Source organism: Martes martes (genome assembly GCF_963455335.1).
Source record: "Martes martes genome assembly, chromosome: 15".
Taxonomy (NCBI): Eukaryota; Metazoa; Chordata; class Mammalia; order Carnivora; family Mustelidae; genus Martes; species Martes martes.
Window position 1 is genome coordinate 31,057,979 of NC_137903.1, and position 24,481 is coordinate 31,082,459.

General features: G+C 36.0%; 1 protein-coding gene across 2 annotated transcripts in view; it reads right to left on the reverse strand.

The window, feature by feature from the left end:
- Positions 1 to 24,481, reverse strand: part of PTPRC (protein tyrosine phosphatase receptor type C) — a 133,143-nt gene that overhangs the window by 55,722 nt on the left and 52,940 nt on the right. For both annotated transcript variants that reach the window (XM_080824960.1, XM_080824959.1), the window contains exons 3-9: positions 19,398 to 19,421; positions 12,657 to 12,791; positions 8,933 to 8,998; positions 7,742 to 7,768; positions 5,322 to 5,540; positions 3,233 to 3,361; positions 1,934 to 2,074 (exon numbers count right to left, since the gene is read on the reverse strand). In XM_080824960.1, coding sequence (XP_080681086.1) covers positions 1,934 to 2,074; positions 3,233 to 3,361; positions 5,322 to 5,540; positions 7,742 to 7,768; positions 8,933 to 8,998; positions 12,657 to 12,791; positions 19,398 to 19,421 — 741 coding nt within the window. The remainder of the gene's footprint in view (positions 1 to 1,933; positions 2,075 to 3,232; positions 3,362 to 5,321; positions 5,541 to 7,741; positions 7,769 to 8,932; positions 8,999 to 12,656; positions 12,792 to 19,397; positions 19,422 to 24,481) is intronic.

Sequence of the window (24,481 nt, forward strand, 5' to 3'; positions counted from 1 at the left end):
TACTATTTAGTATCTATGTTCATAGGAGAAACTGGCCTACAGTTGCCTCAGTTTTGTGTAAAACAGTTGCCTGTTTTACACAAGTTGCAAATCCACTGAACATTAACCCTAAGCCTATCCTAAACCCTAAGAATAATTAAAATGAATTGATAGACTTCTGTGTCTTCTGCCCTGAGAGTAGTTTGGATAAGATAGGAACCAACCGTTCTTTGAACATGTGGCAAATTTGTCTTCATATTTTCTTAAGGGCAGGTGACGGAAGCAGACAGTGAGTGTGAAATGAGTAGAGAGACATTGGACTATATAATTCATTCCAATTTTTTAATTCCTCCCAGGTAAATTTTCATAATTCATAAGTTCTAGAAAATTATTCATTTTATCTGACTTTTCATATTGGATGAAAAGTGGCTTTATAATTTGTTAAATATCTACTTTTAGGGTTTTTTTTAATCAATAGGGAGGTTTCATTTTTTGCTAGAGGGCTATTTTAGCATTCTTTTAAAAATCAAGCCTTTAAGTTTGTGAATAAATTCTTTTTTTTTTTTTTTTTTTTTTTTCAAAGATTTTATTTATTTATTTGACAGAGAGAGATCACAAGTAGGCAGAGAGGCAGGCAGAGAGAGAGAGAGGAGGAAGCAGGCTCTCCGCTGAGCAGAAAGCCCGATGCGGGACTCGATCCCAGGACCCTGAGATCATGACCTGAGCCGAAGGCAGAGGCTTAACCCACTGAGCCACCCAGGTGCCCCTGTGAATAAATTCTTAATATAATTTCCTATCTTCTTTCAATAACTTAGCATTATAAACTTAGCTATCTTCTCCCTTCTACCATTTTCGCATTTGTTGTTTTCGTTCTCACAAGCACTCTCCATTGATTGTCACTCAGCATACAGCAAAATGATAACATTTCTCCTAAAATACCACTTGGTCTTCCTTCAGGCTGTGAACTTCCTCCACAACATGTCTTTACTCAAATCTGAGTATCTGTGTTTCAAAAGGTAAATTGAGGCCATTTGTATTTATGGTGACTATTGATATACCATGGCATATTTCTGCTGTCTTACCTATTTAGCTTTCTACTAGTATTTCTTCTCACCCTTTCTCTTTCCCTCCCACTTCCACCTCCTCTACCTCTTCTTTCTTCTTCTTCCTCAATCTTTCTCTTTTCCTCTTCTTCTTTTTCCTCCTCTTTCCTCTCCCTCTGTTTCCTCCTCCTCCTTTTCTCCACTACCTTTTCCTCCTCTCTCTTTCTTTGGTGGTTACTCCTAAGTTGTCATACACATAATTAACATTTTTTTTTTCCTTAGCAGATTCTACATTTCATCGAAATCTCCATACTTCCACTGAATAAGAGTGGAATTTTAGCACTATTCCCTTCCTTCTCCACTCCAGCTCCCAAATGCTATTATTTTCCAGAATGGTACTTTCCAACTGTTCCTAACTATTATAGTCTTGTTATTATTTCTATTGCTAGCATTTTATCCGTGCTACATATGAACTTGCCACCAATATTTAGATTTGCTTCTGTGTCTTAATAGCCCTGTGCTCACTTCTGTCAAAGGCAGGGTTTGATAGAGGGGCAGAGGGTGCAACACGACACCAGGAAGGGAATGATGCTGCTGAGGAGATGGGAAATGCATGAAGAAACCGTATCATCTATCTTGGTTTTGTCTCCACCATAATCTCACAAGGGCCTACGATTCACAGTTGAAAAAACAACAAACAAACAAACAAATAAAACCAAAACAAACACACAAAAAATCTGACAAAGCTTTGGATCTTCTGTCATTCATTTTGAAATTCTGCTTTAAAAATTGACACATATCTATTTTCTGAAACCCTTTCTCCAAATCTACAGCATCACTCCCTGGGATTCTCAAAGAATTGCAAGCACATAAGAAGAAATTTTACATATACATGTAAGTAATATACTCACTTCCCAAATCTGTTTCAATAGTTTTATTTAAGGACAAAAACTTATGGCCATCATAGAATGCTTGTAAATCACAGTAATACTTTCTCTGAGGTAAAAAGTCTTCACAGTTAATTTCATTCTCAGTAGATGGAGTACAATTTTCTGAAAGAAATAAGTATCATATACCTGTATATGAATACAATATATCACTTAACTTTGTCTTTAGATTTCATATCTATAATAACTTAGTATCGATCAGATTGAATGCTTTTGCAAATAGTAAATAAGTAAAAGATACTAAAAACTACCATCATAATGCATGGTTTTGCCATACTCCATTTTAAAGAAAATAAAGAAAAGAAAGAAAAGAAAAAAAGTCTAACTGAATTTGAGAGTATCTCTAATTTAACTGATGGAATGAGTTCTCTGTTCAGAAACTGAGATTGCACCTGAGTTAACTTTTGTCCAATAAATATTTTAGAGACATCATTGTTTTACCATCAGTTCATCAGTTTGTTCTTGCTTTCCTCATACTACTTATGTCATAGCCATCAATCTTCTTTATAACATGATGACTACAACCAATATCACACTGCATCCTTTGTGTGTGTGTGTGTGTGTGTGTGTGTGTGTGTGTGTTGCCATATATGGCTTAGCAGATGGCTTTATGCCAAGGAAGGAGCTTCCATCTTAATAAATTCAAATAAAAAGAAATAAGAACTCATTAAGTCATTAATTATTAAAAATAACTGGTATCTCAACTTTGCCCCCCATATGAACACAAACCCATATTTCTAGAGGCAATTACTATGTTCTTCCCACTTGTCTTTCATGTATGTGTTCTTGAGCTTGTCTATGAATTTTGGTGATTGAGGGCTGACCACATAAACTCTTGAATCATATGATCTTATGCTTGTTTTTATTCTAACAGTATGTGCATTCTTCTATAACATCCTTCTCTGATAATCCCTTGGCCATACCTTGTGTATAATAGTTGCCAAGAAAACCCTTGTAAATTAATTGACTTTTCCTTTTTCAAAGGTTATTTTTTAGGGAAAGGGAAACCTTTGAGGGAAATGTTATTTTTTGTGAATTTGAGTGGTATAAAGAATACAATATTTTGACTCCAAAAAAAAAAAAAAATGGAAGGGAAGGGGAGGAGGGAGAGAGTGTGAGAGAGTGGCAGGGAAAGGAAAGGGGGAGAAAGAAGGAAAGAAAGAAAGAAGGAAGGGAATAGTAGGGAGGGAAGGAAGGGAGGATTAGATACATCTAGAACAACTCTCTACCAGAAAAATACTTTAGTCAAAGCTATATTCTTACCACATTTAAATCTGTATGTAATTTTATTTTCATCACAAGTGAAGCTGTTTTTTATTGTTACATTTAAACAAAGAGAAGTATCTGCTTTTTCCTTCTGTGTGCAATCTACCAAACAAAATATTTCAGGATCTGTCAAAAAGAAGATATAGAAACAGATGTTTAATGTTTCATAATGTGTGTCATATGCTCAATTCAAGTGACTGAAATTATATGCATGATACTGTCTTTGGCAAGTATTTAGAGTGATTCTGATGAAGTCTAATAATTCAGGGGTTTGTCCATCTCCATTATTTAGCTTATTCTTTTTAATATCACACATTTTGGCAGCATTTTATTTAGAATTTATCTTACCTTTAAAAGATGGGACCCAAGCAAATGTCTAGGTAACATTGCATTTTTTGCATATTTTAACACACTCATTTCATTCCTTTTCTTAATTATGCCAGCAATTTTTTTATTGACTCTTGATTTTTTTTTTATTAAATGATTATTACACAGAGTATGTGGGGCTCTGTCTTGGGGAATGTGTTTTTTAAATTGCCATTTCTGTTTCTAGTTATTTATTTCAATAATTTTTCAAGAAAATCACTTTAACCTATGTATTTTTTAAGTTTTTATTTTAATTCTAGTTGGTTAATACAGTGTAATATTAGTTTCAAGCATAAAATATAGCAATTCAACAATTCCCTACAATAACAGGTGCACTCCTTAATTCCCATCACCTATTAAACCTCCTTCCCCTGTGGTAACCATCAGTCTGTTCTCTATATTAAAAGTCTGTTTCTTGCTTTCTCTCTCTCTCTCTTATTTTTCCCTTGTTTGTTTTTTTCTTAAATTCCATATGAATGAAGTCGTATTGTATTTGTCTTTCTCTATTTCGCTTAGCATTATACTCTCTAGTATACTCTCTAGCTACATCCATGTTGTTGTGAATGACATATCCAATAAAAAGTTAGTATCCAAAATAGATAAAGAATTTATACAAATCAACACCCCAAAAACAAATAATCCAATTGAAAAATGGGCAGAAGGCATGAACAGACATTTCTCCAAAGAAGTCATGCAGATGGCCAACGGGCACATGAAAAGATGTTCATCATCACTTATCATCAGGGAAATGCAAATCAAAACTACAATGAGATATCACCTCACACCAGTCAAAATGGCTAAAATCAACAATATGAGAAACAACAGGAGTTGGTGAGGATGTAGAGAAAAAGGACTCCTCATGCACTGTTGGTGGGAATGCAAACTTGTGTAGCCACTGTGGAAAACAATATGGCAGTTCCTCGAAAAGTTAAAAATAGAACTATTTTATGATCCAGGAATCTCACTTCTGGATATTTACCCAAAGAATACAAGAGCATTAATTCAAAAGGCTGCCCCTATGTTTAAAGCAGCCTTATTTACAATAGCCAATATAGGAAAGCAAACTTTAACCTATCAAAATGTTAACAAATCAATATTTTTGAATTATTATGTGATGTGAGAGAGTCAACAAATTTACAGTTCCTGAATCTCTTCCAAAACACATTCTGTTAAGATACGCTTTAGAGGGGTGGGCTTGATACCCTGGTCTCTTCTCCTTTCCCGCAGGAGCTGAGCTGGCAAAACTGGCTTGATCACCTTAACATGATCATAACTCTCCTTTTTGTGTGTGAAAGTATCCTTGTTTTTTCCACAACCAACAAATCCTTGACTTTGTGTTTTCCCCTATATACTCCAGACCCACCTGTATTCATTTAGTAGGATACATATGTGCACATATATGCTTAATGACTTGAATTAAGTGTGTGGGGGGAGAAAGCTTATGGATAATCAATTATCCACAGTGGGATAAATAATACTTAATCTACATGAAACACTGTATAGAAGAAGTGTAGGGAGGAAAAAAGAATTAAGAAGGCTTATAAGAGTTTCTAACCTCACTGGGTTAGGAGAGCAGAAAGCTCACCCACTTGCCTCCTGCCGACTTTCTGTCCCTCATCCTTGCTCACTCACCTGACAGATTCCCGCAACCACTAGAATGCAAGACACGTGGAATTGTACTGTTTTGTAAATACACAAATAGAAACCAATTTATATTTACCTGGTGGTACCTCCAGGGTTAAAATTTTATTTGTGATAACACATGAATTGTAACGTATAGTAAAGCTTGTACGTGAACATTCTGTTAGGTTATAGATCTTATTGTTTTCACATGTGACATTTTCACAACTCACTGCATCAGTAGCATTTAGTTGTGCTACAAATGACTTATTTTCTTTATCATAATGATATTCCACTGAGATATTTTCATACTCTTCACCTGAAAGAAAATGAGAGAGGATTACCTTTTTAAAAAAGAATTTCAGAAAAAATAAACTTACAACAAATGCAAACACTTTAGTAGAGATTTTCAAAAATATGAAAATCTAACAAAATATCCCCACGAACATGAAAAAGAGAAGAAGCATATCAGGTGTGTCCATAATTAATTTTCAAAATTCCCTTTATATCACTGCCTATCAAGGACCTCAGCTTTTAAGTTTATCCTTGGAGGATTAACACATTAATGTCTGTCTTCCTGACTGAACTGCATATTCTACGGCAGTAACGGCCAGTTTACTTTGAGCATCAACATAAATCCAAGTTGTTGCATAAAAGCTGTCATTAGTAGGGGATCATTTGTTTGAATTGCTTGTTGAATTGATGCACAAATGAATGAAGTATCTGACAAATGTCTTCTCCTTGCTTTATCATTTCTCTTTCCTTCTAAAATGCAGTTCTTGATAACCTGTTTCTCCAGGGACATTAATTAATTCAGGGACCACAGGCCTCATTATTCCTTTACCTTGGTAAAATTATCAATAATAAACCCTCCTAAGGACCTTTCCTTGGTGACATGTCACATTCTCTCCTTTATTTAAACAAATTCAGTTGACTGGTAAAAAATTTTTTTTCCACAAATGCTAATCTATTCATTCATTTTAATCCAATGAACATTATTAAGCCCTCAGTATCTTTAAGGCATTGTCCCAAGCCCTAGGAATACATATGATCCGCTCTTAGAAACATAGAATCCTATCATGGAGACAAACAGACACAAGTTGCAGAAGACATGCAAACACCTAAAATAAGATTATGCACCAAATAATACGAGAGTAAGGTGGGGGGAAATATACTCAGAGTGCCGGGATAGGAGAGGCTCTCCAGAGGAGGTGGGTGACTCAGTTTGTGTTTTAAAATAGGAGCAGGATGTAGGAAAAGAGATGGTGGGAGGGGGGAGCACTGGATGAGGGCGGAGTGGAGTTCTAAGTGCAGCTGAAGCAGAGTAGGAGGGAACACAGAGGCATTATGTAACCACTATGTGCTTAGAACACTCTAAGTAGTTTCAGATTAGTTAAGGGAAGAGTGTAAGGAGGCAATAATATAGGACGAACGTGAGCATAAAAGACCGTATTAAGTAAGCAAACTTATGAACACTCATCTTTACATTAAATGTATGGGGAGCTACTGAAGGCAGAGACTTCAGCAGGGAGACTCACAAACATGGAGGGTGAAGCCCCCGCCACGAAAGACCTCATTGAGAAGAGGATAGGAAAATGGGGAAAGGGTTGCACAAACTGTTCTCAAGCACTTGCTTTGATTGATCATGGTATCGCCCCTGCCAGGTAAGTATTCAAGCACCTGCTTTGAGCCAAAATCCTGACAAGACAGAAAGACAGAGAGGCGGAGACAAACACGGATTCTTTTTCTTCACAAGCCTGGAAGGTATTCTCCACATTTCACATGTATCATTAGCTAGTAATTCTTAATCCTGACGCTCAAAACTAGGTCTTAATATAACATCAAAGCTTCTTGCGCCTGAAGGACACTGGCTCTTTTTTTTTTTTTTTAAGTTAACATATAATGTATTATTTGTCCAAGGGGTACAGGTCTGTGAATCATCAGGCTTACACACTTCATAGCACTCACCATAGCACATACCCTCCCCATTGTCCATAGCCCAACCACCCTATCCCTCTCCTCCACTCAGCAACCTCAGTTTGTTTCTTGAGATTAAGAGTCTCTTATGGTTTGTCTCCCTCCCTGGTCCCATCTTGTTTCATTTTTCCCTCCCTTCTCCCCATGAACCCTCACCCTGCCTCTCAAATTCCTCATATCAGAGAGATCAGATGGTAATTGTCTTTCTCTGATTGACTTATTTTGCTTAGCATAATACCCTTTAGTTCCATTCACGTCATTGCAAATGGCAAGATTTCATGTTTTTTGATGGCTACATAGTATTCCATTATATATATACCACATCTTCTTTATCCATTCATCTGTTGATGGACATCTAGGTTCTTTCCATAGTTTGGTTATTAAGGACACTGGCTCTTAAGATGTGGAACTATTCATTGCTGGGAAGTGAGAGCCAGGAAATTTAGCTTGCCAGTGGGTTTGGAGGCTTAGAACGAAGAAGGAAATAATTCAAGCAATATTCTAAAGTGATGTATCCTTCCTCTAGATAAAAAAAAAACTTACCACATGGTGGCTTAGATGTAGCAGAAACTGCAATAGAAAAAAAAAAGAATGTAAATTATTAAAATTTCCTTTACAGTATCTCTGCTATAGTCACTTTGGGAAAGGATGGTTTTACAATGTTTCAACTTCATATATTGTAATGGCTATGAGTTAGGTTTAAGAGACAGTGCAGGGTTTGCAATACCCAGTACAATGTTTTAATCTCAAAACTTCAAGTGTTAAAAACTAATGGGCTAGTTCTATAAAGCATTTCATGAAATTACCCAATGAACATGATTGTGATAATTACAATACTGGCATTTTTGAGCACACATTTTATTATGGTGTGGGGACATAGCTAATCATACACGCAGCCAGAACATTTAAAGATACTCATCCCCTTGATTAATCTCAAAGTAGATTTATAGAATTATAATCCCTAGACATTTCAGTTTACACCTTTGTTTAAAAACATCAGAAAACAGGCAAAGGATGCTTCATTCCCTAGTTTAATCTTTTGTTAAGTTCTTTGCACATACACTGGATCCAGAGTAATTAATAGCTCTTTCAATGAATTGAAACATATCTTGAGTGAAGCATATATATTTCACTGAAGAATGAGTGGAGTTGTGTTTTGTGAAAGCTAAGAGATCTCTGCTAATCTGGTCTTTGAGTTGGAAGAATTTAGGAAAGAACAGTGGGCTTGCAGGCTCTGCCATGGCCGACCCACTGACTGACACTGCCATTCTCTTGGTTCATTCCCTACAGGCCCCTCGCTTTGCTTCCATGCTCCACGTTGCATGACTGGGGCTCTACAATCAATCCTCTGTGAATCACCCCTTGGAATGGAGAATCCCATTGATAGAATTTTTCTGTTTCATACTAACACCTAAACCCACTCCTAGAGAAAGAAGTCCTAGTATACTTGAATATTTTTCTATGCATTTGCATAAAGTACACGACTCTTAAAGGATGTTATAATGACTTGATAGGTTATGACAGTAACATTATGCCCCGACCTCACCAGTTGTGGCACTGCTAAAATAAGGGTTATAAGACTGACTGCTATTCCACAGCCCCCATGATTAGAATACTCAATGGAACTTCTCAGAAAAAGGGAACCCAGTGTAGAGAAAATAGAAGACCCTTCTATGAGCACATTGCAGGTACATGGTGGTGGTATGACTGCGTGGTTGAGAGTAAGATTGTCACCTATTGTTGTGGGAGCAGTTGTAGGGTTAGTGCTTGTTGCAGGTGAAGTGGACGTAAGAGGCACATCTGCAAGGAAATGAACAGAGAATAAAAGTTAATGAGTTTGTCATAATGAAGGACAAGGGAAAACTCTTCAGCAAAGATACTTTCCCAACCGAATCTTTACTACAGGAGACTTCACTGAAATTAATACTTGCTCATCTTTAAAATAAAAAAGTGAATCAAAGCTTTATCTACCAATGGCCCTTGAAGATAAACAATAGTTCAAATAATTAGAGCATGACATTGAATAAGTTGAGAGAAACTATCCATTCCTTGGTGTAATTCTTACCTGATGGCCAAACTACTGCTTTCTCCTTCAATTATAGCTTCCTTATTTTAATTACTAACAAGGATACCACTTACTCTTTTTTTAATATTCACTGCCTACCAGCCTTTTTTTTTTTTTTTACATACTCAGTTCTCACATCAATCCTATAAAATGAATATTATAATACCCATTTTACAGAAGGGAAAGCTGACACACACAAATTATTAGTAGCTTGTTCTAAAGTCATCCAGAAAGTTAAGGATTTGATCCCAGGGCTATATGACCCTAAAGTCTATTATCTTTCTTCTTTGCCATCAACGTTCCTACTATGAATAACAAAATAAAGTATGCCCCCCCCCAAAAAAAAACTTACTGGCAAGTTTATTTTGTCTCATTTATTATCAATATATGAAACTTGGTAAAACAGGAAACCCGTCAATAATATTTGGTATGAAGCAAAAGAGCTGCATTAAAGTTTCAAGTTTCCATCTCATTATCCATAACCTAAGACACCTCGAGCATCCTGGTCAAACCTGAGGAGTTATCATTGGCGGTGGTGCTGGAGATGCGTGAAGGTAAGGCAGCAGAGCTGCTGTGTGCAGGACTGAGGGTGGCTACTTGTGTGAAAGTTGGGTCTACATGGAAGATGCTGGTTGTAGTCCGCTCTCCTGGGAAGCCTGCAATCAGAAAGGCCATCATCACTGTCATCCATTTCTGCCCCTCCAAGGGCAATGGCCAGACAGTCAAAATACACAGATTCTTGAAGCGAAGGCCAAGCAACAATCAGACACTTTGCTCTATGCATTCTGCAAAACTGAATGAAACGCAGCAAGCTTTGCGGCAGAGGTAAGTTTAAAGTCAGGTGACTCAGAACCCGTGCAGCACTGTCATCGGAGCACAAATGTTAAAAGTCTTTGGGACCTCAGAAGCCAGCCTTCACAACTCAGGGAAGCCAAGCTCCCTGACTGAGGGGAGTGAGAATGCACTATAGTGAAAACGCACCAAGGCGACAGAGTGGGGTACTGGTTTGCGGGTGTGGACACCACAGAGATGGGAGTGGAGCTCTGGCCGTAAAAGTCTGTGTTAAGGTTGGCAGACGAGGAAGCACAATCTGCCATGCGCTGAAAGCCTCACAAGGGTGCACCTCTCTGGGGAGGAATTTCTGGGTGCAGGTGCTGAGGTCTACTTTTCTGAAATCAGAGCTGAATGGGCTTCTGCTCTGTGCACCTGCTGAGCTCAGGGCGCTTCCTTTCCAGCTGAAGGTTACAATTTGACTTTCCCTATGTAGGGAAAAAGCCCTGGCCAGAAAAAAATCAAAATCAAACTGGTTTAGAACGAAAGAACTTTCACATTATCCTGACACCATTTCCTTTATTTTCCAAGTACATCTAAGCCAATTGGTATAGAATCAGGTGTCGCCGCTGAGGAAACAGCACAATGTATTTGGTTAGGACTTTTCATTGTCAAGCTTCAAAGTATCTCTTGCATATGACATCTTCCTGCAGACATCACACCCAGAATTATGGTGCAAGCCATCAACATGTATGCATTGGGTGTCTTTTAGATGACTAGCACTCTGGCAGTTGTCGTGGCAAAAATAACAGAAATATTGATGAGCCTCTCTCTGAGCTTGTTTGGTTATTTCACTGTCATGCTCCCTGGGGTCCTCAGTTCAATGATAGGATATCAGCCTTGCATTTGCAGTAAGATTCTCAGTGTTTGAGCAGAGTGAAACACGTGTGCGTATTCTGAAAATGGCTTCAAGGCCAGCGTGCAGCACCATCCAATTACACACCGAGAACAGTCTATAACTTCGCATCTACATCCATTAGAATTGAAAAGGCATCTTCCAAAAATTTGACTGTGGGTTCTCAGCTCAGTCTTCCTAATCCACTACCCATTCCACCATTTCACTAAACCATAGAGCAGAATGAATGACATAAACATCACTTCTTCAGTTCTGGATCCCCAGAGAAGGGCTCCAACAGAACAAGGAGAAAGGCAGAGGAAGGTCTTTTTTTTCCTTCTTAAAAAAAAAAAAAAAAAAAAAATTAGAACCAGAACTGGCCCTCTGCCATGTTTTAAAAACCAGCAAGTTGCTCTTTTGCTTCCTTCCATATTCTTCCCTACTTCTCTTTCACAAGCTTGTTCTCTTCGCCTCCCCTGAGTCCCTTGTCCTCCCACTCTTCTGAAGCCCCTTCTTTCCTCCCCCCAAATTCCCTACCTTCCTCCTTCATGTGAAAACTACTACTCCCTTGTGTAGGTAATCTCAGTGCTGGTTTAGAAGTGGCTTTTACCATTTTACTTTAGGTTAATGAATCCCAATCAATTTTTAATTAGTGGAATTAGCCACTTGGAGAGGAAGAATTTCTTCCAGAGGGCAAATAGAGTGGATTGTGTGACCATCAGCCCCCTCAGGTCAGTCCCCTTTAATTCTTTTACAGCTCCTTCCCGTCCACAACTTCTGCGTCTGTGGATTTGCTAAAAGCTCCAAATCTTTTGTCTGAGGTTCTCATGGCAGCTGGAGTAGGTGGAACGAGGTGGGGAGGCAAGGGCAGCTCTGTCCTCAGTTGTTTTAAGCTTGTGCATTGCCTCTAAGGATTTTTGTGCCAAGGGAAGGGTTTAAGCCTTCAAAATAATGATCATTCTATTGGATAGGTTTGACTTCCATGTTTGATTCATACTTAAAGCAAGGCCACTTTAGCCTCAGCTCTGCAGGCTGCCCCATTTCTATCTTTAACCTTCAGGCACTCAGGCTCCTACAATTTCATATGTGTCTGTGTGGATTTTCATTTTTGGGGACCAAAAAAAAAAAAAAGGCACCATGAAGTGACTTAGATGCTGATTTTGGAAAGACAAGGGAGGGAATATTTTGCATTGCTTTATATACAGAGATGCTAAGTTAAGAGAATCTCAATGTTTGAATGGGGAATACAAAGCATCTACTTCTTTTTTTCCATTTAAAAAAAATAATTAAATTGTAGTTACAGTTTCTTATTGCCCTTCATTGATGATGGAAGTCATCCAGTCTTCATGATTTTGTTTATTGGTCAGGGATCTTTAAGCAGTAATTCATATATATTATTCTTTATTAGCAGCAAAAAAGTTCTCACTCTGCAATGATACTTGCCCCAGATACAAAGAAACAGAGAGAGTATCCTAAATAACCTTTCCTCCAGAACAGATCTTTCTTTTATTCTTGTAAGTCTCATTCTTTATGATTTCATCTGTATTACAAGGAAATAGTTATGTAGCCTCACAAACTACAATAACTATGGAAGTACGAAATTCCACATTCACCAGCTAGGAAGTGCTACACGTTTAACAAGTGGTTGGATTCCCGCACACTGTTCTTAAACACAGGCAGTTGTCATGCTCTCTTCCTATCTGCGCAAGTCCCACAGCCCCGCAAACCTGATGTGTCATTCCCTCCCAGAGCACGGGTGCGTGCGGAAAGGGCAGAAGTGCTGCTGGGTGTCTGCGTGTCAGATCCGGCAGAGGACGTCTGCAAGACTGCGTGCATGGGGTCGAGAGGCGGCTGTGTAACACCTAAGGTAAGAAAGTGAAATCATTTCAGTGTTTCCCCACTCTAGATGAAAAATACAAATACTAGGAGGTTATAAGTATATTTGTTTACCAAACCGTGAAATGACTCAATCTATTAATATGTTTGTCTGCCTCTAGTCAAATTGGCCTGGGAGGAAGGTGGCACCTGTGTTCTTGATTTATATATTCCCAGAGGCTCCCTTTGGGCCATGAAGTCACAGATGACTCAGGTTTCCACGGGGCTTTTTTTTTACCTCCACTTCCCTATGAGCTTTGTGCACTCTCCTTCGATTTTACAAACTGAAAACTGGGATATTTCTTTGTAGGCAGAATCAATAACGAATCCCTCAATATACAATAAGCAAATCATTAAAAAAAAAAAGGAAAAAAAAAAGAAAAATGAACCAGACATGTAACAGACATCTAATATATACAGTGGTCAAAAAGTATATGGAAAAATGCTCATCACTATGAAATTTTTTTCAGTGTACAAATGAAATATTTTAACTGTCATACTGGCAGAGTTGTAAAAGATTAATTAATATCTAGTACTAGAAAAGATGTGGGGAAACAGCTGCACACACACATACACATACTCCCTCACAGAATCCCATGTCTAGAGTCTGGAGTTTATAACACAGATAAAACAATATCTTTAAGAATCAGGATTTGGAGAAATAGTATTTTCATTGTGTATGTGTGTAAAACAAATACATATATATATACTTATACAAATAAATATATATATTTATATAAATACTATATGTATGCATTTTAGTATTTATAAGCACAAGTATATACTTTGTATATGCTTCTATACTGATGTTTCACAACATGCATAAAATATTTTTGTAAAATTAAGCTTAATGATTTTTGAATGATTTTGCTTCATAATGAAGTTTAATGATTTTTGAGTAATTTTGAAAATGTATGAGAAAATTACAGTGTTAGGAAAATGGATCAAAGGATTTTTTTCACTACATATATCTATAAGCCTGAATATTTTATTGTATTCCACAATATAGATCAATTACAAACAAAAATTAAATAACATATATAGATTTTATCCCAGTAGATAATTAAAATATCACCTGATAGCAAGGGGGGGAAAGTGTATTTTCTAGGGGGGGAAAGTGTATTTTCTAGGGGGGGGAAGTGTATTTTTTTTTATTTGAAAGTGTAAGAAACCTTCCAAGCTAACTTCACCATCAGTATTATTGTGCCAGAGCAAGTTAGCATTTTAATATTGTTATAATATTTTTATTATTATTTGCCCTTATTCCTAATCTATTCCCTTTTAAACATTTCTTCTCACATTTTGCTTCATCTGGAATGTTGTATGCATGTATTTGTGTACAAGAAATGAAATGCAGAAACTTTGAAATTGAAAACTCTGTGTGACATTTGCTCAGTAAAAAAGTTAGTAAAAAAGTTTAGCCTGAAATGTTCCACCTAGCCATCAACACCCTCCTCCTCACATTCTTTTTGTTAAAATTCGGGGTAATGAATTCAAATGCTTGCAATGTTTAGATAGGTCCTAGCCGCTGCTCTGCTAGGGTAACGGGGAAAATTGGAGGAAAGATTGGATGTACAGTCCTGTAATCAAATACAGAGGCACTGATCATTTATTTAACTGCTTATTACAGCAAATAAACTTCATCAGTATGATACTCCAAACATTATCATGTACTTCCCCCCAAATTTTTGAGATAGTGTTAGACATACTAGTTTTCCAAACTAAGATTAATGGCCCTGTTAAGCAGATAGCTTAACCTCTAATCAGAATATGTTTACAAACCTGTTTGCCTCAGAAAATGACAATATGGTGCATTATTTCAGAAAAGACATGAACAACGCTCTTTGAGAGTTGATTTATGTACCAAATACACTGGCAGACCTAACAATATGTAAAAAATGAACACATTACAGATTTATTGGGATTCTGCAGAGTCTCAGTGGTCTTCCCTGGCGAAAATGCCCCCCACATCGCTCATATTTTGCTATGAATGTCATCACGTTACCTTAAATTCTACCATTTGGACCCACAACCTTGATTATTTTTTTTTAAAATAATGCAAATATCCCTGGGGGAAATCCAAGTAGCAAAGCTGGATTAGTAATTCTCAGTGTGGTTTTTAAAAAATAAATTGTATGTCTCCAGTAATTTTGTGATATTGAGAATCTGGAGTTGAACAAAGAAAGACTCTGCTTTGGAATTTCAGCCAGGGAGAATCCCACTCCCACACAAAGTTCCTTGTGGGGGCTTCCCCACCCCCAACCCTTTCTGACATCTCCTCGACAGCGAGCATTCATTACTTTGGCCAGTCAATATTTCATGAACACCTACATGTTCCACCCTTAACACGCCTGAATAAAATCACATACGTAGAAACTGCACATGTAATTTAAAGAAAAACTATTTTGATAATTTTAGAATTCAAAAAGAAAGATTAGTTCTCCTAAACTCATTTCCGTTAACATCTCTGTGCCAACCTGTCACAGCAAGAGTATTATTATCCAAATCGCTCCAGGATCTTTCAGTTGGAGTACTGTCTGCATTAAGAGGAAGTGTGGTGGTCTCTGAGGAGTTATTTTCTCTTTCAGAGATGCTTGGGAGTGAGAATGCTGTGGTGCGGGCAGGTAAGGGGTCGCCGGAAGTCAGAGCACTGGGCTCTTCTGTTAACTTCAGTCCTATTGTATTCAAGGGAGATGGAAGAAAGAAAACAAAAAAAATACGTGAATCATATCCTGCAACATATACTCATCTGAATTTATTAACTCCCCAGTCCATTATGGCATGTATATAAATATATAAATATCTATATGTATATGTGTACATACATGCACAACATAGACAAGATCTATGGTGTGTGTATATGTGTATACACCGTGTGTGTATATATTAGTAAAAGCGTATACATATATACATGCATATATATATAAATATAGATGCATACAGAGGTATAGATATGTAGACTTAGATATAATTTATTTTTTATTTTATTTTTTTTAAGATTTTTTATTTCTTTATTTAACAGAGAGAGAGGTCACAAGTAGGCAGAGAGGCAGGCAGAGAGGGGGAAGCAGGCTCCCTGTTGTGCAGAGAGCCTGATGTGGGGCTCGATCCCAGGACCCTGAGATCATGACCTGACCTGAAGGCAGAGGCTTAACCCACTAAGCCACCCAGGCGCCCCTAGACTTAGATATAAAACAAGTTACAGAACAGAGGCTAAAGATACAAATGGGGAAATGAAATTGAAAGCAACTATTCCCTGCCTTCTTCCCTTTCGATTGCTGGATTCTCAACTGTCCAAGGCAAATGGGTTCAGAAGGATTCCGAGAAACAAACTGAGGGTTGTGCAAAGGGAGGTGGGTGGGGGGATGGGGTAACTGGGTGATGGGCACTAAGGAGGGCATAGGATGTGATGAGCACTGGGTATTATACAGACTTAATGAATCATTGAACACTATGTCAAAAACTAATGTACTATATGTGTGGTAAATGAATTTAAATTAAATAAATAAAAAAAGGATGGAACACACACATAAAGAAAATTGATGAACAGAAATTGTAAAAAGAGAAATATAAAGGACTTATTAATGAAGAATAGAGAAAGATAAACTCCAAAGGAGATTATTAAGAGGACAAGTGTTCCAGGAGAAAAAAAAAAAAGGAAAGATAAAGTCCTAGGTACAAAGTGATTATTTTTTAATAAATCAAAGTCAAACAAAGCAGATTAAGTAAAAGGGAAAAAAAAGTCTCAAACAGATACACAAATGGTCCAAGTCTACAAAAATGTTTTCAACTTTTTGATGATATAAAACATACAATTTGAGATATTGAAATAACTTTTTCCACAGTTTCAATTCACCTCAGAAGAAAAACAATGTCACAAGGCAGTGTTGAAATAGGTACAGGCACAGCTGATTGAAGTATACGTTTGATAAAAAAAATACTTCCTGCAGGCACATCAGCATCTGTGTTAAAGGCCTTTAAATTTTTGGTGGTCTCTTACTCAGAATGTGTATTTCTTTATTAAAGATGGGGGGGGGGGAAGTTTGTGAAGAATACACCAAAAATTGTTTTTAAAAAAAACCACATTGTGATTTCTGGATATTGAGGTTATAGTGATGTGTTTTTTTTTCTAAAGCATCTATGTTTCACATGTATTCACTTTTATGAATAGCCAAATTGATGTTTTTCAATATTTAATTAACAAAAATTGAATTATATCACACAAGTATTTCAACCATTCAGTGCAACAAGAGTGGGTAAGAGAAAATAGCATGGATATGAGAAGAGGAAGAAGGGGAGAAACTGGAAATGAGTAGAAGTGATAAGAATCAAGAACCGAAATTAAAGGATTACTGAATAGGGAATTAAGAAAATAGAAGTTGAAAGGACACACAGAAGTCCTTGCTTCATTCATTTAATGTCAAAGGCGAAGTGAAATCAATGTTTACTAAATACAGATAAAAACCATCTAAACCCTATTGAACTTCCCCGAGGCCATGCACAGGAAATAAGGTGGAACTCTGCTGTGGTTCAGAAATCCAAAGTGACAGTACGGTTGTTACAGTCCTTGTTTTCCAAGGAAAATTTCCAAAATCTCTAGAATTTCATGACCCAGTAACTCACAAATCAATATATTTACAAGCAAACTTTCACCCATAATACAGGCCAACACATCTAGCTATGTAATAGGCAAGTAGCTCCTTCTGGCTTCCATGTAAAATTCTAAGTCTAACTTGACTTATTCTCTCACCTGTGCTCTTTGTTGAGTAAAAGGAAGGGAGGTGGGAAGAGAAAAAGACAGCATGAAGAAAGAGGAGAGAGAACAGGGAAGGGAGAGAGGGAGGAGCTTAAAATTCTGCACAATAATATTAATGCACTTGCATCATTATAGACTTGAACAATTACTAATTTGTTGTTTTTAGGTTAACCTGTCTTTGGTTTGGGCAGGATTTTGATGATCTGTTCTGCTTTAAGAGAAATGTGGTAACATTTTCCCTTTATCTCATTTTTTTTAGATTTGAATTACAAAGAGAGTGAAGGGAATTTCGTTCCAAATACCTAGTAAATTGTGCTAGGCTTTCTTGAAGAGTAGCATCCCTAAAGATTACATCCCATCAAGCAAATCCACTCCAAGGTCTATGCAAAAAGGACGTTCAGAAAACTACCCTCCTACCTAGATGCCTTAATATGCCTGCACGTGATTCAAGCTCAGTGCACATTCCTTAATTCAATGCATAAGAATTTAATTCAGGATTAGAAAGCACACTCCAGTTGCCAGTTCTACACTGTCCTTCATCTTTACTTTGGAGATACTACTGGTTTCCACTGATCATTTTCTTTTTGGCAGTATTTGCAAGAAGACATTCTCATTTGCATTTGGCCTCACTATTTTGACTTACCTGATGTCATCATTTGGAGGCTTGTTATAATAGTCAGTGCAGAGATAACGGAAACTCAGTAAGATGAGTCATCTACCATGGTAAACATCCACTCCCCATTCTACCCATCCCCACTCCCCTCCTGAAACAATAATTAATTTATATGATTGAAACGAACTTAATCATTTGTAAAAAGTGGAGGTGCTACAATGCCTGAGAGTAGTTGGCATAAACCAATCACGTCCACTATGCATTAAAGACTTTTTGATGTAGTTATAAAAATTCTCTGCTGTACTATACAATGATAAAATCCTAATACTACATCTTTTAAAAAAAATTAGAGAGTATGTTTCTTATGCAGATTCAGGAACATTTTGTTAGTTTCCACATAGTTCTTTGTTTCGGTAGTTTGAAGCGAATTTTCATTTAATTAAAAAAATTCCTTTAATTACCCAATTCTCAGAATATTTTGAATGGACCTAAGCAGAACTGTGCATTATAATTATCAAAACAGAATTATCTTAGTGGCTTTACTTACCTTCTTAATGCATACTGTCAACCGTATGATGAATCAGGAAATCAGTAACACATTTTAAATAGCAATAACGTTTAAGAGATATAACTTATTTTCTCTCTTATTTTGCATGTAATATGTGTGAATTTATTTTTAACATTTTCATTGTTTAAATTTAATTTACCTCAGGATTAGAATACTCATTAAGATTATTAATTCCATTGTGACAACAGAATTTGGAAATGATTATTATAAAATATCTTACTATTCTCAAAGTGTTTCTTTTTTATATATATGTATATATGTATAACATATATAATATGTTTAGAACTCTAATTTCTCAGATAACTCCTTAACCAACTTTTGAACCATGAAATTTTGTGATCCAACTTGAATTATTTGTAATGTTAAAATTTAAAAAGAGATTGGAATCCTGCCATGCAATTTATTGTCAAGTTTAAGAAAAGCTATAATTTATACACAGTAACATATATACAAATACATTCAAGTAGTTGTCAATCTTTATATCTTATAAGCAAGAACATTAAGAACAAGAAAATATCAAGAACCATTAATAATTATAACATTCATCCTTATAAAATGATTTTACTGGATAATAATAGAAAATTCTATCAAAATTAAATATATAAACTTTGAAAGAAAAAAAATAAAATAAGTAAAATGCAAATATTAATTCTTACCAGTAGAGGAACTAGGGCCTTGTCCTGAAAAAAGGAAAAAAAATCTCTTAGAAAATTTCAAATTTCACACATACTTATATAAATACAAGTTAGAGTTTTATATATATATATATATATATATATATGTATGTATATGCACATATATATATTCAACTCTATGTTAGTGAAGATTCACAAAGTGGCAATTTTCATTACCCCTTTCCCCACTGAAACTACATTCCTTCTCTTAATGTCATGTTTACAAAGCCGAAGTGCATTAAAATTGTGCTATTGGCTTTTGAATTCTCAGGTAAAATAAGAAAAATAATAGAATAAAGGAGAACTATTAGAATTAATTTTAAGCTTGCAAAAGACCTTAGACATTTACCCCCAAATGCATTCATTTATTTAGATAATGATTATTTACTGAGTGCCTACTAAGTGCTAGACATCATGCCACATTCTAGGGCTATAATACAACCAAGATACAGGAATTTCCTGGCCTTGGTGAGCTGAATTCAGGGTGAGATACAGAACAAAAAAAAAAAAAAAAAGAAGAAGAAGAAGTCATACGGTGTGATGACCAATGAGACAGAATGTGTTATAGAACCACATAGGAAGATCAGCTAATTTAGTTTCTGGGGTTGGTGACCAGCTGGGGGAGGAGGTGACAGAGAGGTTTCTTGGATACATTAAGCTGTGACCTAAAGGATTATGGACAGTTTTAGCTTAGTGCTAGAGGAATAAGAAAATGGGATTTGCCTTAATAGGCTTTAGAAAACCTTCAGAGGAGGGTGTTTAAGGGGAAGTCTAATGGAGAAGCAATTCAATTTTTTTATTGACCTTGTTATAAAATGGAAAATAGTTTATCAGACGGCAAAGCTGGGGACAGAAACATCAGGAGACTAAAAGAAAAGTATATGAGGAAGATGATGTTCTATATGAGGAAAATGGTACCAAAAAAAAAAAAAAAAGACATGAAAAAAATCTGTGACACACTTTGAAAGTAGTCATCATGACTTTGTAAATGTTCTACAACTAAAGGAAGGCAGAGAATGAGTAAGAAGGAAAAGCATTCAGGTTGATAACTCAACATACTAGGCAATTGCATTAGGTAGATTTTGGAAGCTTTCATTAAGCTGAAGAAGAAATAAAAGACAAAGGGGAAAATTTGGTATGCCTGTGACTTGTATGTAAAAATGTTTGGTAATATTTGGAGGTGGAGGTTGGTAGCTCAGGATATACATCTGGACTAAGGCTATGGATCAGTATATAGATGAATATTGTAGGTAAGAAGGTGAAGGAGACTCCCTAGTCATTAAAAAAAAGAGGAGTGTCCAAGATAGAATTCTGAAGTTGAATAGATATTAAAGGAGAGGGACTTCAAAGATGACCTAATTTTCTATGTAGGAGGGAATTTGAAGTCAACAAGGGTTATGAGTAGAGAGTGTTTCAAGAAGAAAATTGACAAGCAGCTCCTGGGTGGCTCAGTCTGTTAAGTGTCTGCCTTTGGCTCAGGTCATGATCCCAGGGTCCTAGGATCAAGTCCTGCGTTGGGCTCTCTGCTTAGCAGGGAGCCTGCTTCTCCCTCTGCCTCTACCCTTCTCTCCTGCTTGTGCTCTCTCTCTCTTAAATAAATAAATAAATAAATAAAATCTTTTTTAAAAAAGAAGGAAATTAATGAAATCAAATGAGATGAGAGCTAACATTGGACTTATCAATGAGGTTCATGGAAATGCTGGAAAGGCCGGCTTTATTGTTGTGTTGGGAACTGGATTCAGTCTGTACAGAAGTGAAACATGTTTTCACCCCCCCTCTTTGAAAATGACTATTAAAAAGATCATAAAGTTCTTTACCAAATGATAGTCAACTGATGTGAAAAGGAATCAAGCATCAGATAAAAGAACAGCTTGGCTAGTATTTAAGGAACCTTCCTGCCTTGAGATTTTGTTTTCCGCTCTGAAAAAATTTTCTCCCCTCAGAACTGCCATCAGATGTGTATGACCTAGTATTTTTCAATGACATTCCCTGGCTTATACCTTGATAAAAAAATATTTGTGTGTTATATATTATACATATGTTATGTATATCATATGTAAAAGTATAATTATTAAAATACATTATTAAAATGTATATTGTATCAAATATTTTCTTACTTTCTCATTATAGTTCTCTACTGTTTTTTATCATTCAAACTTAAGTACTGTTTTTAATTTACATGATGTGGATTTTTGTTCCTCCTCTTGTTTAGTCAGCTTTTACTTTTTAGCTCACATAAAATATTTTTATTTTTTATTTTATTTTCATTTTCCTATTAGTAGTCTTCTCTCTTTTCATGTGTTTTTATCTCCTTCTAGATTAAGTTCTTAGAATTGTGTTGATTTGTAAAAGAAGTAATAAGAAAGATAAAAAAAATATTATTATGGAAGTTTTTAACAGCTCTTGCATTTTAAGTGAAAGAAAAAATTATCTTCATGATAAATGTAGATAGTTTAGCATATTGCTACATTCAAAATATTTAAGTTAGTTTGAGTGTACTAGATATAAGACATCTACATATTCCATCTAATACATCTCTCTCTTTATCTAAGAAGTATATAGGCTTTTAAATATCTAAAACTATTTTTGATATGTCCCTTCTCAATATAAACACCCAATTCCTTGGAAATTCAAACAAATTAATTTGATTTAGTTAAGTCAAAAAAATATTTGTTGCTTTTCTGGCATGGTATTAGGTGCTAGGTTTGAACATGTAAAAGGCATGATCCTTTGCTCTGGGAAAAATTACCATCTGTGATATATCTATATCCATACTGATAGAAATCTCCAAGAGTCTGCAAAGACATTTAGGTCATAGATGAACTTGATTAGGACTAATAATTAAAATTCCTTCCATTGGAGATCAGCAAGAGTCACACAATAAGACGAGGGGGAAGAAAAGCAGCCATAGATATGTAGCTAAAAGTGCTGCATATCATAAGTGGTCAATAAGTAATTGTTGATGGTTCTGAGCATGAGGAAATGCAAGGGAGAAATCAAAGAGATCTGATGACAACAACTTTGGGAGAAGAGCCAGGAGCAAGCCGTACAGGGCTATGATGAAGAGATTGGATTTTTTCCTGGGACAGGTGGAAGCCATTGGATCAATAAATGTAGAAGAGAAATCAAATAGTAGACTTGATGACAGAGAAGAGAGGAATCTTAATATCTCCCATTGTATAGCCATCACTAATTCCACCAACCACTATGCTGTTTTTCTGGGTTACTAGTATGTTGCAACCAAAACATGTAGCACCAATGACATAGAACATGTTATAAAAAGTTTACAATTTGTGACATATTTATTATGGAAATGAAAAAGGAATGTTGGGATAATAAGGAAGCTTTCATTTTAACTTAAGAACTATCAATACTAGAGTACATATGCTAGAAATGTTTCTAAACAGTAGACTATCCATCAGGCCACATATATGTTAAATGCCCCAGAGATATTAGTTTAATTCTAACTGCTTCAAACGCAATGAATGTTTTTAGAGGCGCCTGGGTGGCTCAGTAAGTTAAGCATCTGACTTTCGATTTCTGCTCAAGTCATGATCTCAGGGCCCTGGGATTGAGCCCTGCATCGGGCTCCCCACTCAATGTGGAGTCAGCTTGGGATTCTCTCTCCCTCTCTCTCTGCCTCTCCCCACACTCATTCTCCAAATAAATAAATAAATAAACAAACAAAAAAATAAATTCTTTAAAAAAAAAAGCAATGAATCTTTTTAAAAGAAATATGTTAAAAAAAAAAAAGAAAAGAAATATGCGATGTATAGTATTTTAATCCAAGTTTTGAAAAGGAGAGCAGGGTAAATTACCAAAATGGAGAAGACAACTTCTACAGGTGTATATTTTTAAAAGAATAATTCAGAAATGATTTTTATTATTATTAATTGCTACTATGTATTGAGTGTTCATGGTATGCCGGGTACTATAGTAAGCCTGTAGCTTATATTTTCTCTCTTAGGGATCACAACACCCTAAGAAGCTTAGAGAAGTCAAGTGCCTTGGCTAAGTTCACAAGGCTAGCCCAGGCTTGAACCTGAGCCTGTCAGACTCTGCAGATAATGCTGTCTACCACGAGGCCTCCTGCTTTCCTCTTTAATTTATCCTTACCACCTTCCCTCTCCATCTAACCTCTCAGCATGGAAATTCTTTTAGCCAATGTTTTAGGTTATATAGAAATCGGTATTTATTAAGAGCTCATAAGCTAAATAAAAAAGCATCTTAATCAGGATTAGACTACAAAATAAATTACTAATAGTGCTATGAATGCTAAAACAAATTTGACCTTAAATATAGACATTTTGGTTAAATTATAGTCTGCTGGATAAATGCTCTATGTGTGGTATAGGTAAATACTAGAGAAAAATCAGAGATATGTCAATTTAATTTACTACAGAATATTATTTTGACAGGAAAGTCAACCAAACTACAGTGACATCAACAAAAGTATTGTAACTCACAGACCTTGTGTTTATCTGTGAAGAGACTTCTATAGATTGGAAACAGAAAAATAGCTTCTCTATATATGTTTATCTACATCTATGTATTTCTGGTCTAATCATGGCCCCATTCAACATTTCTCCAAATCCTTTAATTTTCAATGCAAAAAAAATTAGCATCCGTGGCAAACAACGTAACATCTAAAGAAGGATCACATCTTCCTTTCCTCTGTGTTCATGCTCACTTTCCATAAAGGCTTCCCAAATTGAGTATGTCTTTTCCTTTATCCCCATTTATCTCAGGATCTAACTCTAAATTCCTCTGCTGACTGATTTTCAGGCTATTTTGAAACACTGTAGCTTATTTTGTTTTATTTCATTTTCTTTATAAAGTATTACACACACACACAAGTCTTTTATCCCATTGAAAGAAAATTCCAAGTCTTCAAATCACAATTTAGACTCAATATAAAACTAAACTTACTTATTCTCATTGTCACACAATCCCTATAAACAGATTTTCGCTCTCTGTAACACTTTCAGTCAACATGACAAATCACAAGAAAATTACTTAGGCACTCAATAAATCTTACAGAAACACACTAAAATAACATTTGAAAA